This window comes from Falco peregrinus, chromosome 2, assembly GCF_023634155.1.
Source record: "Falco peregrinus isolate bFalPer1 chromosome 2, bFalPer1.pri, whole genome shotgun sequence".
Lineage (NCBI taxonomy): Eukaryota > Metazoa > Chordata > Aves > Falconiformes > Falconidae > Falco > Falco peregrinus.
The window spans coordinates 35456885-35472826 of record NC_073722.1 but is presented as its reverse complement, the minus strand read 5'-3'; the positions used below and the strand labels follow the sequence as shown (position 1 = coordinate 35472826).

Below are 15942 nucleotides of genomic sequence, written 5' to 3'. Positions count from 1 at the left end.
TCTGTTAGGGGTTATAGTACAAAGTGGAAGCAATACCTTACTCCTTAAATGTAAAGTGCACATCTAAATGACCTAAATATGTCTTCTTTCTAGTGACTAAAGAGAATCATCTCTCACATATCACAAAAGACTTTCTATAAATCAGCCTATAACAAGGTTTTGCAATAAATGCTAATAAAGAGAATCCAAAGAAAACTAAATCTGATTGAGCTGAAAAAATAATTAGATCTCATATTCTTCCTGAATTCCACTAACCTGCTTAAGTAACAATGCTTGTTGTCAAAACTCCTTGAAAGTAGAATGTGCTTTATTTTGGTGTTAAAATAGCTAAATTCTAAACAGTAAATCACTAGTATCCCTTCTTCCTTTTCTTCTCCAAGCCTCCTCTAGATGATCAGTATTACAGAGAGAAAAAAGCCAACCCTCTAAACATGAAAACCTGTTTTGTTGATATTTGAATATAGTTTTTAAAATAAAATGTATTTTGCTGTTCAGAATTTTAGCAGGAGTTTGGTACTGTGGTAGCTGGGTATATCTACTGCACCTCTAAGGGACCTTCCTTATCCTCTCTCAAGATCATGAAGGTTTGGCCTTACAAGGTTTGACATGGATTTGGCCACATCTTTCTTCGGTGCAGGAAGAAAAGACAGTCATATGAGAAGTTCCAGGCACTGCTTTGGTCCCTCTTATGCTCTGTACAGCACATGCTTTTCATCCTGTACCCTCCTGCTCAGCTCCATTAAGAATGTGGATGGTGTGCAAGTCGATTCTCTAACTGCACAGGTAGAAACTACTGTCAAAGGAGAATACATACTTTGCAGCGGTTGACATAAATTGTTTCCGCCTGTAGGTACTGCTTCCATCTGAAGAAGTGTACCTACAGAGAGGATACGGGGGGGATGGGGGAAAGTAGTAAGGACGCCTCTTGCTTTCTTCTTTCCCCTTTATGGTGACTGTGACAGCTTTTTGGTAGCTGTGTTGTTGGAGCATTCCTCCAGATCCTAGTTTCTCTGTCTGTTTTCAATGTATTGCAATAATCTTCTACTGCCAGTATTCTGTTTTTGGAGTATAGGACTGGTCTAGAGAGACCACAGAAACATGATCCGAGTGGCACAGAGTCTTCACCTATGATGAATAATGACTTGGGGCAAAACTGTGTTAGCCTGTCACGTAAGGGTTGTGCTTACAAGAAGCCTTCTTGTGTGGTTTTGCTAAGTTCCTGTATTCTACAGAGCCCAGGTTCAGTGATTGTGAGGTGAGGTAGCTATCTACTTCAGCCTAATAAATGGGGTCTTTTTTAGCTGTAGGAGAAGCCCTGCTAGGTAACATATGCTTCAAGCATTATTTCCCTGATGATTATTTTTCTGCCTCCCTGCTGCCTCTTTCACAGGACAGTAGCATAAATACTGCAGTCTGATAATACTTCAGAGTATTGACTCTTGCATCTTCTTAATATTATTCCCTGCTACTTCATTATAAAGTTACAAAAGAATCATAACCCACACTGATATTAGCTGATGACAGTAGCTGTTGATTCTAGCTCTGCACAGAGGGCTGGCATGCCTGCTGGCATTTTGGGACTTTTCTGCTAGTCAGTGGTGAATAGCAGGTGGTTTCTTATCTCAAATTACATTTCTTTCTTTACCATGTGACTTTACACTAAGTCATTTAGGAATAATCTAAATTAAATTTAAAGTTCTGCTTTCTTTTGGAAAACATGTTATTTAGTGGACAGCAGAGGCTTCTGTTACCTGGCACTTCCAGTAAAAAAAACAAACCACAAAACCATCAGTTCAGGAGAGATTGTTTCCATTACATCAAAATAGAAAATCTTTACTTACCTGGGGGCAGCAGAATCACATGCCAAATGTTATGTGCATTTAAATACATGATAATGGAACCATTTCTTTGCTTTTCCCCTCTGTTTACTCTAGTCAAAGTGAAATGTGGCACAGGGGTTATTTCCCCTCACTGAGGTAATAGGTTCATATATGAATGAAGGGTCTTGTCCTTCTTGCTTAACAAATTACACTCTTTCTGACTCCTTGTTACATTTTGCCAGTGTTACAATCCAGTTTCTCCTTTATTACTTCCAGGATTTCCTGTCTGATTCTCTCTTTGAAAGCAGAGACCTTTTCTGCCTTAAAGAGTGAAGAAAGAAATTAGGGCTAGATTTATTAATCTCTACAGTACTCAGATTTGTTAATGTTTTCAATACAAGGTAGTACTACATGTGTGAGTGCAACAGGCTATATTGAATGCCTGGGTAAGAGGCAATGTGAACCAGGTACCCAAGTGTTACAAACAAGAATAACTATGAGCTATTCTGATCTGGCCAGCATTTTTTTCATACGCTGATCCCTTCAATTAATAATTCCTTATTAAATGAAATTCAGCTACTTTAGAAGGAAAGAAGACAGATGATCCTGAAAGGTAATGTAATTTTTTGATTGCCTCTTGATTATGGATCTAGTACTTCAAACAGTCCTTACATAAAATACTGTTGACTTCACTGACAGGAGAAGCAAGTTAACATCCCTTTTCATGTGATACAGCTAATGATAACTTTAAGAAAGTTGAATATAACCCAACTGAAATGTCAGACATTAGTTCATGATAACCCCTCGCATACATGAGCACCTTCATAAGTGAACCGGATTTTTGGAGCATGCACATAAAGAAATCAACAAAAATAAGACACAGCCTCAGCAAAAAATAATGGTTTGAAATTGAGTTCATTTCAGATCATAAATAAAGCAAAACTATATAAAAATTGTTTTAAAATAAAGGAGGATCATACAGATTCTTTCCGAAACAGCTGAACAAAATCTGAGAGCTGCTATTTTAGAATCTTTCTAACTAATCCTTGGAGGAAAACAAAAACAAACCCAACCCATCCCAAGGTTGCTGTTATAAACCTCAGTGCAGAGTTACATTGCTTCTGTTATTTCATATGCACCATGCCTTTGGCAGTGCACCAGATGTTTGCCTCCAGCTGGTTTTGCTTTTGTATACAAACTCTGAGCAACAACAAACAAAAAATAAAAATATTTTGCAATGAGAAACAGCCTCAGCTACTGGACTTAAAGCAGCCAGCATTTCTAAATGTCAGATTTCCATATCTTAGCATGTTTTTGGTTTTCAATAGAAAACACTCTTGCCTATAAGCTATGTCTTAAATGTGATCTATTGTGTTACAATTCAAAGAAGCAGCTAATATGAATTTTTTTTTTTTAATCCTAAACAGGGAAAATCTAAGACTTTTAGTAGTTGTTCTCCTGTTTGTTAGTGTGAAGTACAACAAATGTATGTAAAAGACCAGGCAGATCCTACTTCAGGTTTCTGAAGAGCTGCGTGTTTTTCCAAAGTTGTGAAGTGTTTCTTATTCACTCTTAAAGTCATATAAATATACTTCAAAGAACAAGTCAGAAAACTTGATATATTCACAAACTAAACTTCCTGTATTTTGGTAACATGTTGGAGGTAAATGTGCATAAACACAGCTGTACTCGTCCTCCAAATGTTTCGGTGAAGCGGTTGACTAGTTACTTTTAATTTTCGTCCAAGATCTCTTTCCCTTGAATCAAAATGAAGCAGTACAAGATTTTGATGTAGTTTGTCTATCTCACAAGCTGTATGAGTTTTATCAATTGAGAAAAAAAGAACCCTTCAAAAAAATATAAATGAGTGAAATATATTATGTTTCAATTATTAAATTGTATGTAATTAAAAGAAAAAATCCTTTGCACTAATCAATACTTTATAAATGTTAATGTATTTCCCATGTGATATGCAGACTATTAGGCTATAGATACCTTGTGCTGTCAGATTATTTCAACATACAGCTTCCGGGGGAACGGTAATATGAAGTACCTTAAATAAATTATATAACTTTAAATGTGTCAAATGTGCGCATTGCAAAACCACAGGTACCGTCCTTAAAACAAGAAAACATCCTTAACATTGTAATCTGAAATCAAGAATCTGTCATTATCTTCTAAAATTGAAATAAAGGTTAAAAATACTAATCTATTCTGTCATACTGTGGGGTTTACCTAGGGTATTCTGGATCAATTGTTTTAATTAAAAATACACCAGAATTTAAAAAATTTCATGAACATCAAAGAATACTGTACAATTGTACCACTATGTAACAGTATGTATAAATACTTGGCAGTAAAGCTTCAGCAGAGAGTGATTTGCAATGAAAAAGTTAATACTTCGTTTGACACAGAAAGTTTGCAATAGCAGATGTATCGTCTCTGGGTGTCATTCTTCCATTCCACTGTGACTGGGCATTGCAGGCCATGCAGGATATTTCCCGCCCCCCCCCTCTGAATGTATTTAACTCTCCCAATCACTCCTTTCATGTGTATTCTTAACAGAAAGCCTCCTGTTGAGCATGGCAGCCAGATCCGTATGCACTACAAGCCTTAATCTCTTTTATTGGTGAATGTCCTCATGCCTGATGATTTTGTAAATTACCCAATAAAAAATGTTGAAAATCAGAAAGGCTAATGGGAAACAAGCTCTGGATATTGTGTCTATCTTCTTGGCCCGGTCAATGAATACCTTTCTCATGTCATCAGGGCTTTTTGGTGCAGCTTGAATAGGATTATTTGGCCCCTTTGGTGTCACTCCATCTTTTGCTTGCAGACATGGGCCCATTCCATATGCTGTAAAGCTAAACTGACTTTCGCGTACGTCATCATCCTGTTGAAAAAAAGAGAGGAAAAAAAAAGAAAAAAGCAAGAAAGTGTTGGGTTTTTTTTAATTTATTATTATTTACAGAAATCTTACCAGCTTCTAAATAGCAATTATTACATCATTACCTCAGTGACTTCTTGAATCCACAGTTTATCTTAACTGGTTGAAATTTCAGCCCTATCAGTGTCTGTCAAAAATATTGCAGGTGCATTAATAAGAACAGAATTTTCCTATTTGTTTATAGTTTCTGTAATCTATTTGGAGAAAAGAGAAAGCTTAGTAAACTAGTGGTAATCAGGCACAACTTCTGACTTGGTTTAATTTTCCTGTTTACAGTAAATATCCGTAGTCTTCAACTGGGCACACTTCACACTGGTCTTTCAGAGAACAGCCATTAACTCTATATGTTACTTAACAAAATGAGATCCTGGCCTCTAGAGGTATTCATCGTACAAGTGCTAATGATGTTCACGTTGATTATATTAGTGACAATTCTGCCTATTTGGTCATGGCGTATTTAGTTAATCTTATCTTTATGCTTTATTTCTGCTGTTCCCTGTGAATGCATTAGACAAAGAAAATAGTATGTAAAGTGTCTTTCATTCATTTTATTTTAAACTAAAGACCAGATTTTTCTTCTCATTCATTCTTCTGTCAAATCAGGGGAGATCTAGCAAAGACATTCTGAGTTTAGGGAGCTATAAGAGAAAGTGGTTTTAAATCCTGTGGCACAAACAAAAGTAAGTGGTCTGAAGTGATATATATTTTCGCAGCATGTGTTTCAAAAGAATGTGGCTTCTGGCTTGACAAACATTTTGTACTCTTTACCTGGTTATAGATATTCTCAAATAATAAACGAGGTACAAATGCAGGCAAATAAATGATACACAGACTGTGAAGCCAGGGGCAGACTTGGTTCTGAAATATATCCCAGTGTATTCCTTCACTATGTATGCTACCCAAGGATAGTCAGATGATTTTGATGGCATTCACAATTTTTTAAATACTGATTTTTAAATTCAGGATTTCCTATCTTTTATGTCTAATTTAGACTAGTTGCTTTAGGTTTCTAGACTTTTATGAAGGATGACAAAATACTATGTGTTTATTATTTCTTAAGTATTTTGGAAAATAATTTCCATAACACTTAAAAAAAGAATTGAGAAGCAGTCAATTTTCCTTTTGTAAGAGAAGTTTTGATATTTTGAAGGTCTTCTTCAATTAGATTAAAATAAAAGGGTAAAAAGAGTTAATTATCAAAGCAAATAAAATAATCCATATTTCAGTTCAGTAATTCTGGAAGCATTTGTGTTTTATTTAAACCTCTTTATACAAATGTAATTTCTGAATGAACACAGTTTAAATCCAAAATTCTGAATTTTTTGATTTAAAATACCTGTGACATTTGAAAAATCTGAATTTGTTTTGGAATAGAGAATTAATTCTAAACGTATTTTAAAATCTTGATTGAGTAGTTGAAGAACCATCGTTAATTACTTTTTTTAAAAAAATCCAGTGATATTTATTGTCAATGTCAGTTGAATAAGTTATCTATGAAAGAATGCTGATCAGTTACTTAGTTTGAAGTAAACTAGTTGGCAATCAGCATGAGCATCCAAGCAGAGCTGTAGTTACCACCCAGCTTCAATAGTTTTTCATATATGCAAATTGGAAAAATGTGTAGACTAAAATAGTTCAGTGAAACTACTATACTTCAAATCTGTATTAGAATTCTCCTATAAAAACAAAAATAAAGCAAAATTAACATGAAAGAAACGGAGGAGGAAAAATCACTGACTTCAATATGGAAATGAATAACAGAAATACAAAATGATAGGTTCATTATTTGATGACGTGATAAAAAAAGATCTCATTACTGCAATAGTGTTCCTCTCCTGTCAGAAAAGGATTGGAAATAACATCTTTATAGAAGCTGTATTCCAGCAGAGTTGTAGTGTTGCATTCCAGTTAACAGAAGTTACAAATACATGGACTGTCAGAATTTACACCAAACTTGCCCTTTAAACACCTTCTATGTACACCACTATGTACAATTCAGGGTTTTTTACAATGCAGTTTTTTCACGCTTCTCCAGAAAATAATGTTTATGATTGCACAGCCTCAAAAAGATAATAAAATAATTCTTCTGAGTAGCAACTTTCAGTTGGATATGTTTTCAGGATGAGGCACTATATACTAAGACTTTACTGTCTTTGTTCTATGCTCCTGATCCCCTACAGTGGTTTTCAAGGCCATTTTTTTTTTTGCTTTGAGAAGTCCTGAATTTAGTCTGCAAGCAGACTGCTTAGAAATATTCTCTGTTGTTGAGTGAGTGACGTGAAGGTCCTTCTAGGAGTACAGCATTTCTGCCCAGTGTGTGTTGGATGGCATGTCTGCAAGGGCAGGCAGGATGGTTGGAGCCTGCCAGTCAGACCAAAGTGCCAGGGCTAATGGGTATGCAAGAAAGGGCACCTTCCAGAGCTTTGTAACATGCCAGGTATCACCATAATTTTTTTCTGAGTTACTGGCTGAAATATCTAAAATGTGGTTCTGTAAGTTTTCCAGCAGGTTCATAATGCAGAAAAATCATTAATTTGGCCTCAGGTTCATATCTGAGTGTGCTTGTGCACATCAGGAAAGGTATAGTTACTGTTATTATTGATACTAACATTTGAGTGTGTTTCCAAAGGCATTTTTATAAAATGTCAGTGACACCCATTTGTTTTTATCAAGTGACTTGGCTACAGTCCCTCTTTTTGACTAGAAATACTTCTTACAGTGCACGTGAGTCCACAGCCGTTGAAATCAACTAATGGAAGTATCCTGTATGCCCCAGCTGAGAATCTGGACTATGAATCTTCCTGGAAAAGTCCTGCATTTTCGTGGTGGTGTTTTTTTTTTTAAAAAAAAACTAATAAGGAAGCTTGCTTTTTTTCCCTGGTCTTTTGTGTATTTGTTTAGTGCATCATCACTAAAGAAAAGAAAATGAATGATTTCTTATTGATTTTTGATAAAGCTTTTAAAATCTTATTATGAATGAATTTTAAGAAGGGTTTGATATGAATGTCCTTTAATAAAGGTTTGGTACGAATGTGCTTTTCACACATGGTTTTGGAATTAAAAGTTTGAAGGTTATTCTGCATACAGCTACATAGAAATATTTTATCATTTCTATTAAAATTACTGTAATTAAAGAATGGAAATAAATATAGATAATTTTTTTTATTTAGAAAGAATTCTTTGGAGACCTGAAGGAAATAATTTCAATTAGTTTATTTTCATATCAGTGCTGTTCCACAAAATACTTAGCTATAAAGTATTAGAAAGCTGTCAGTTTCTGTGGCCCTGACTGCTGTTGTCTGTCCATATATTTAATAATACATTTCTCTTGAGTAATATGCATAAGAGCTGAAAATATCTCCATAGTCCTTTGACTGTAGGTTGTAGTAATAGCTTGAAGACTTATTTGAAGCCTTGGCTTGGTTATTTGAACACTATTTTTTATTGTTCATTTTTGAGAGTAAAAGTGTTATTAAATTTTTGGTACTACAGACAGCTTGGTTTTAAATGCTGATGTGGTAGTAACTGATTTCTCCATGAACTGATGTCACTATTTCTTTGCAGTTCAAGAGTAAAATTTTAATACTATATTTTAATCCGATTTAAACAGATCAAAATGGATTACAAAATTAACAAGACAGGTACCTTTATTAACATTTCACGTCATCACATACAGGTAGCAATGAAGGTACATGGAGTTCACGTGGGAAGACAAAAGGACAGGGCCTCTGTTAATGATTGGATATCACGTTATGACAAATAGGACATCTTCTTCATCGTTTACCCTTAAATTTGTATTGTAGATTTGAGGCAAAGTCCCGTCTATAGGTCCTGTACATCTCAAGCCATTGCTATGCTGCAATGATTCACTGATTTCATTTCCATCAAGAACTCCCTCAAAATACTTTCATCAAAACGGATGGGTGGGTTGACCAAAAAGAAAACAAAAGAAAAGAGGTGTGATTACCATTAAAGACAATCTAGTTTGCATGTCTATTTTCCCCACTAAAGATACGTTGATCTTTAGGTTTTTGAAAATAGAATTAAAAGATTGACTATTCCTGAAAACTAAATATATTAAAAGCTAATTTAAAATCAAAGTATTATTAAGTATACGTGCAGTTAATCTTTTTCCCTGTACAGTGTAAATGCAACTAAGAAAACGCACTGTTCATAGCTATATGTCGTTATCCCTGTATGACTTCTGATTCTGCCATTTTTAACTTTTGTTTCTCAAGACTGAAAAGAGTGTAACTGTAAATGGATAATTAATATTCATTCATTCTGAAGGATATTTCCATCACATTAGTAATATAAGATTTGTGAAATAGTTTTGTTCATTGGCCAGATTTCTTTTTCTGACAGAGAAAAAGCACTACGGATCATATATGGACTACAAAATGAAGTCTTAAATTAGGGACCAAAATCCCCATGTTCTCATGATTCATAATGCGATTTGTGTAATCATAAACAAATTAGACCCTTTTTGAAAAATCTCCTATACCTTTTGTGATGCGTATTGAAAAACAGCAATGAGTAAATTGTATATTATGTAGCAATAAGTTTTCATTTATAAATGTATTTATAGCACAATCCCAGACACTTCAGAATTTTTGTCAATTCTGTGCAAATTGGATTTAGCCTCTGAAAAGAAATTTGCCTTTCAGTTATTTGGAATCATTGAAGTCCATGCTTACAACCATAAAAACGGTAGCCAGAGGGTGCAGTTATACCTAAGAATTGCCTTTGATGCTGCTGTTACTGTTTGGGAAGGGAGGCTGCAAGGGAGGATGTACTAGCTGGTCTAAGAAAGAGGCAGTGACTACTTGAAAAAGCATAAGGAAAATGGCAAGAATAGATGAGCTTTGGATGCCAAAATATCTTGATACAGCTCTGTAAATAACTACATTTTATATAACTGTACAATTTTCTATAAAACTCAGCAGCTCTTATTTTGTTTGCTACACTAATTTACTGCAGAGATTTTATCTGAGCTCAGTCAAATGCTTTTTAAGAGAGAGATTTCAGTTCTGTGTTTTTAATCAGCATTGAGAAGGAATAACCCATAGTTCTGACAAAATTTCAAAAATGCTCTAAACTCGGAAAAACTGTGAATTTGTTTAAGGAGATGTTTGGAGTTAAAATTGAACGTAATGATTTGGACAAAGAATCTGAAAAATAGAGGAGAGCTGGTAAGTGCAAATACAAGGTACTACATTTAGCCAGGAATAATCAACTTCACAAACATAAGATGGAAAGTGAATGGTTCTGCAGTAGTTCTGGAAAGAGACGTGTGAGTTATGGAAGGTAGCAATCTCGATATGTCATTAAAAAGGCAAATGGAAAACTGGTTTGGATAAACCTGCGAGTTATGGAGGGTAGCAATCTTGATATGTCATTAAAAAAGCAAATGGAAAACTGGTTTGGATAAACAAATGTATAACTTCCATCATGTGGTCATTTGGCTACTCTCAGCTGTTACTGGCTAGGCTTCATGTTGCAAACACAGTTTTGAGGAATTATATAGACTTACTAGGAAAATTCCCAGGGAAGGAGAATGAGAACGAGAAAAAAAACCCCAGATTGTACCAACTGGGAATATTTAAAGAAAAGAAGACTGAATGGAAATGTGCAAATTGCTACATCAAGGAATGAAGTAGTCTGTTCTTTGTCCCACTCTAGACAAGCCATGAGAGTCCAAAAAGGGCATTAGTAAAAAAACTTTCTAAACCATTGGAATAGATTTCAGAGGAGCTTGTGGAATTTTTGTGACTGGGATGAATTAGGTATAACTGATCCTGATTTATGTCAGGAAAATGGATTCATTGACTTCCCAAGGGCATTCCAGCACTGAAATTCAATCGTCTGATCATTGGCTAGGGTTTACTGGGTAAAAGTAAATAATAAATAGCTTCCCTATTGCAATTAGATATTTATTCATGCATGTTCTCTTCTGTCAATGTATACCTGAAATAAAACATTTCTAGACCCATCTATTTTTGGATTTTTGCAACACAGTCAAATCACTAGGAATTTTGCCGTACCCTTGGCAGGTAAAATGCCAGTGCCAAAAAGATCTATATTCATTGGTTGGAATTTACCTGGTAGAAAAACCTAATCCTTGTAAAATGTCCCAAGATGGCAAGCATATAGGATGAAAATGTCAAATAAGTTATCCTAACTGCTCTATTTCTCTAATCTATTTGGACATAAATACTGAATAGAATAACAGTTTTCACTTTGAAAACAAAGAGGATTTAATGTTCAAGAAAACCTCTGTAGTTTGCTTCAAATGCAGCCTTTTAACCTAACTTCTTTTCGTGTCTTATGACTTTGTGGTCAAATGAACAATTCTGTATACGTGGTAGTTTCAAAAGTCAATACAATCTAATTCCTGAGAGCCAGTGGCTGTTTGACCTAGTCCAAGGGGACAACAAACCCTTACAAAACTTTATAAACATGAGCTATAGTAACTGACTTTGAAAAAGACAAAAGAGGAAGGAAACAGAAAATTTGACTTATGATCCTAGGGTCTGCTTTTCATGTTAGAAATCATGGTGAATAAATAATAATATTTATGGTAAAGAAGGCTAGATATTAACCGTATCTATTCTTATATAGCTATAACTATAGCTTCCTTTAATCCATAAGACATCATTTATTATTTATATACCAGAGGGTTTAGGATGTGATCCATTTTTTTTTAAGAGGTAAAATCTCTATGCCATAATGTTTCAAGTTCTTATATATTTATTGGGCAGGGAATTGTTTAATAAAACAATGAGAAAAAGAGAAGCAATTAGCTGAGCTGTCTCTAGAGCTTGAGAAGGTGTGTTCTTAAAGATTAGCTCGGGCCAGGAGCTCTAGCTCTACACAGAATTGGAATCACTCAAGAAATGTTCAGTTAAATTAATCTTTTTAGAAATATTTCTCAAAATCATAACCTTGCATAGGAACAAAGCATTTTTTGGCAGATTTAGGCTGAGAAACCTGTCTCATGATGAAACATACAGATACAGGCAGGAAGGGAAAGCCATATACCGTCCAAATATAGTTAATATGCTCACTTGAGTTTTATTAAAAAAGCATGGAAATGCATGCCTTCATCCTTCAGAATCTAAGGGGAGTACTTGATATTGTACTATAGACCCTGCATTCTCTAAATCTAATCCTCTAATTTTATGAGTACCTAGCAAGCAACCTACCTGAAACTAGAAGACTGTCTAATGAAGTGTCAAATTAGAATAAGGACTTTTAAGTGTGTATTCAAAAATACCATGATGTGAAGCACTCATCCAGCAAAACACTTAAGTCAATGAGACTATTCATGTGCATACTTGTTAGGCGGTCTTCTCTTAGAAGTGCTTTGTATATTGTGGAGCTGTCCTCACATACCTCTAAGGTGAAATTTGATTGATTTTGATTGCTGAAGGTGTGTCTTTGGTGAGCTTGAAGTCTTGCTAAGAGGGGGCTGGAAAAAGATTTGGTTTGATTCTGAGGAAAGAGGGTAACGCTACTACCTGCCAATTTCTAAGCCCTGTGATTATAATAATGAATGTGTACTTAAGGAAGCGAAAAGGTGTCACTATAGTTGAATGCGGTAAATTTGCCTGAGATCCAGAAGACACTAAAATACATGGTGAAAAAAATAATGGACTGAAGTATAGTCACATATCACTCACCAGAGCTGTTTGTATTCGACACATGACGCATTCGTGGTGGCTCACCTGCCCCCTGTCCTGCAGTCCATCTCTGCCTATCCCATTCCCACCATTCCAAACCTTTAAGCAGCTTTCAGAGAGCTGCCATATTTCAAAAACAAACACCCTGTCACAAAAGTGCTACTTTCCTCTTGTGTGTCTCAGAAAGCATTTTTTCTGCTACTGTCAGTGAAAAGAAAAAAACACATTTTTCACAGGTACAAATGTTGAAAGCAAGTACATGCAGTCTGAATCATCCTCTAGGCTACAGTACATTAGTTTCTCTCTGAAGCTGAATTAGCTTAGAACTCGACACACAGGAATGTCTGAAAATATCGTCATTTGAGTGTCCAGCCTGTCTTTTAACATGGAGTCTTGCTAGCAGAGACTGCTTAGGTAGGCCTTACAGCATGACAGGTTTTTAATATCTTCTAACTAAAAGCGAAACAACCTGTAAAATATCTTCTTGTGATGTAAGTAGTAAATTGAGGTAAGTCTTCAGGAACAAAAGATGGCTGAAATGAGTTATATTGCTACAGACTTTCATCCACAGTAATATTCTAGATAGTGACTGAAAGCCAGTAGAAAGGCTCGGAGTGACATCAGTGGTGGGTACTCATTTAATGAGTAATTTGGAGATATATTTATTCTTTGAAAAATCAGAAGTAGGAGTTATGTATTGTTGTAAGAAATTTTACTTATTGCTTGATTTAAGAGAAGAGTTCAGAATTCAAACCTGTAGTCTTAGCTCTTTGACTTTGCACACTGGTAGTGGCATATTTTAGTTAGTTTAGTGGTAGTTTAGTTAGCTTCAGCTATAAATTATATATTAATAACCATTGCTGTATTAACGTTTCTTACTAGTTATATAAACAATCTATGCTATGTTAACATGACAGAAGGAAAAAACCAGCCCCAAACTTCTCAGCCTTTTAAAGGGAAATGTTTGTTCTTCCACCAATAATATCAATTGAATAAGTATTTTTTGTATTAAAATAATATTTACATGAAACACATCTGTTAAGGCTTTGAACTGAATACAAGAATGAAATTTAAGAAACATTATTTGTTGAATCTCAGTATAGTACAAACTGCTGCAAGCACCAGTAACATTCATCCACTGAAGTATAATGTAACTCTTCTAACAGAGTGAAATCCATGCTTGTACAGATGGCTCCCACATGGCCCATGCCTCATTTAAATCTTTCTTAATCCCTCTTTTAGGAATTCAAGTTGGATTTATGCAGTGCATAGTCCTTGTAGTGACCCTCTGCCTATAGTGAATTTCATTCTATGCTGCCATATTATTTGTATTGCCACTTTAATCTACAGTATGTTTACCAAATTAACCCTATATCCTGGCACAAATCAATCTCAGACTCTCTTGCAAAGTTGTGAATATGGTAACTTTTACCTTGTTCTTCTTCCTCTTGCGACGGAATCTCAGAAGTTCTTTATGCTGCCTTGACACAAAGTTCACAGCTGCATACTCCAAAAGTGCAGAAAATACAAAGAGCAGACACACAGCCATCCAGATGTCAATCGCTTTGACATATGACACCTGTGCAGAGAATAGAATAGAAGACTGAATATGTTAAGACCACAGATGTGAAGTTTAGTATTTCACATCAGGAGGAAGTGCATTAATATCTCCACATCCCAACACTACTTCCATCAAACAACATTTAGCATGAAAGCCAGCTAATAAGAAGGACAACAATTCAATCTGTAAGCATTAAATATTATTTTTGAAAATGTGGTCTTTCACAAAATGTGTTTACTGTTTACTTCATTAATGGTTCCTCATAGTGTACTGTGTATTTTATCACAAACCAAATAATCCAGAAGCAGCACATGCTCTTCCTCTATTTGTCCTCCTGACATCTGTGAATGATACTAAGGAGGCATAGAATAGATTATAGTGGGACCAGTGGGAATTCCTGTATTATAACAGAGCTGATCTAAAGCCCTGAAATAGAAATTAGGTGGCAGGAAGGAGATATATGACGAACTCTGATGTGTTCATTCACTGCTAATTTAGGCATGTTAAGTCAAAAATATAGGTTCAAAATTAGTCCTGTAATGTTGACACAGTGGAAGTATTGAAAATCAGTTACAGGGTGGATGGAATCGTTGCAATCCTTTATTGCCAAGCTCAGCTGCAGGATATAATCTGAAGTAGAAAACTAGGGCCTGTTCCCTCTCTCTGCAAATCTGCAAGAGCTTTTTTTCATACAAGCCAACATAGCTTCAGACCTCAAAAATGTGATGAAAACATACGTAGCTCTCTTGGGTAACCTCTTAGGTTGTTGCTTTTCTGAGTTTTTACAGCATTCTATTTTCTTATGTGTTGATGCTACGTTTGGATGCATATATATGAGGCACAAAGAACACTCACTTCTGTTAAAGGTATCTATTTTACTTAGGAAAAAATCTAATTAGCCAACCTGAATATTGCATGTTAAAACTAATATAGAAGTAGACTTTGTACATTTTTATTGTACATATTTTATTTCTACTAACTGCAATGGCATGTGAAGATGGTTAAGGAATAACCCTTAAAATGAAAAACAAAATCTTTAAAGCAATGGCAGGTCAGAAATCTTAAATACTTATAGAAATATGTAAGAAATACATTATTTACATTGTGTGGTGAGTGATTCTTTATACCATTATTTGGAGCTATTTAGCTTCACATTTTTCTACATGTTGATGTAAATGTGTTTGTAACTAGTCGAGTTACATTGTAATGTAGGCAGGTTTTGAGAAAGGAATGTAATTGAGAACAGTTTGGAATCTATGACCTTTAGAAATTCAGTCATATCTGCTAGCACGTCATCAGAGACTGGGATCTGGAAAAGGACGAGCTAGTCATTTGTTAAGCAGAATTTATGGAGTACTGAATAACGTTGCTTTCATCAGTTGCTGAGGTTTATGGAATTTAGTAGGTATGTAGTTGGCTAAATAGTTGAGATGGGGATAAATAGAGTATATTTGATTGGTGACTCAAAGAACCTCTAAGTATTTCAAAGTTATTTATCTCCTTTAGAAGATGTTTAAATGCTAACAATTAAAACACATATGGTTGACTGAAGGTGTTTATTTGCCACATAACATTATGACTTTGTACTAATGTGGTACAAAGGAAATTCTGCTTACCTTTGGAAGAGATGCTCGTGAACCTGAGCTTTGTGTTGTCATGGTCAGTACAGTTGTTATGCCTAAAGCCACTCTGGCTGGAGCTGCATCCATATTGATCCAAAATGACACCCAGGAGAGAATGACAATCAAGAGACTCGGTATGTACATCTGGATGAGATAGTAACCCATCTGCCTTTCAAGGTGAAATCGCACCTCAATACACGTAAACTTTCCTTTTTATAACAAAGAAGAAATAGTCAATAGAACGTTCTTTACTGTCAACATCTAGTGTACACTTTAAAGAATTTACACTCCATCAAATGTACTTGTTCTC

General features: G+C 35.1%; 1 protein-coding gene across 4 annotated transcripts in view; it reads right to left on the bottom strand.

The window, feature by feature from the left end:
- Window positions 1–680: 680 nt before the first annotated feature.
- GLRA3 (glycine receptor alpha 3) overlaps window positions 681–15942 on the bottom strand; it is a 91142-nt gene continuing 75880 nt past the window's right edge. The window contains exons 7-11 of one of the 4 annotated variants that reach the window (XM_055797777.1): window positions 15627–15841; window positions 13882–14028; window positions 8552–8671; window positions 4573–4713; window positions 681–2141 (exon numbers count right to left, since the gene is read on the bottom strand). In XM_055797777.1, coding sequence (XP_055653752.1) covers window positions 2049–2141; window positions 4573–4713; window positions 8552–8671; window positions 13882–14028; window positions 15627–15841 — 716 coding nt within the window. In that variant the 3' untranslated portion in view covers window positions 681–2048. Of the gene's footprint in view, window positions 4714–8551; window positions 8672–13881; window positions 14029–15626; window positions 15842–15942 lie in introns of all 4 variants that reach the window. The other 3 variants (XM_055797776.1, XM_055797779.1, XM_055797778.1) reach the window with 3 other exon arrangements.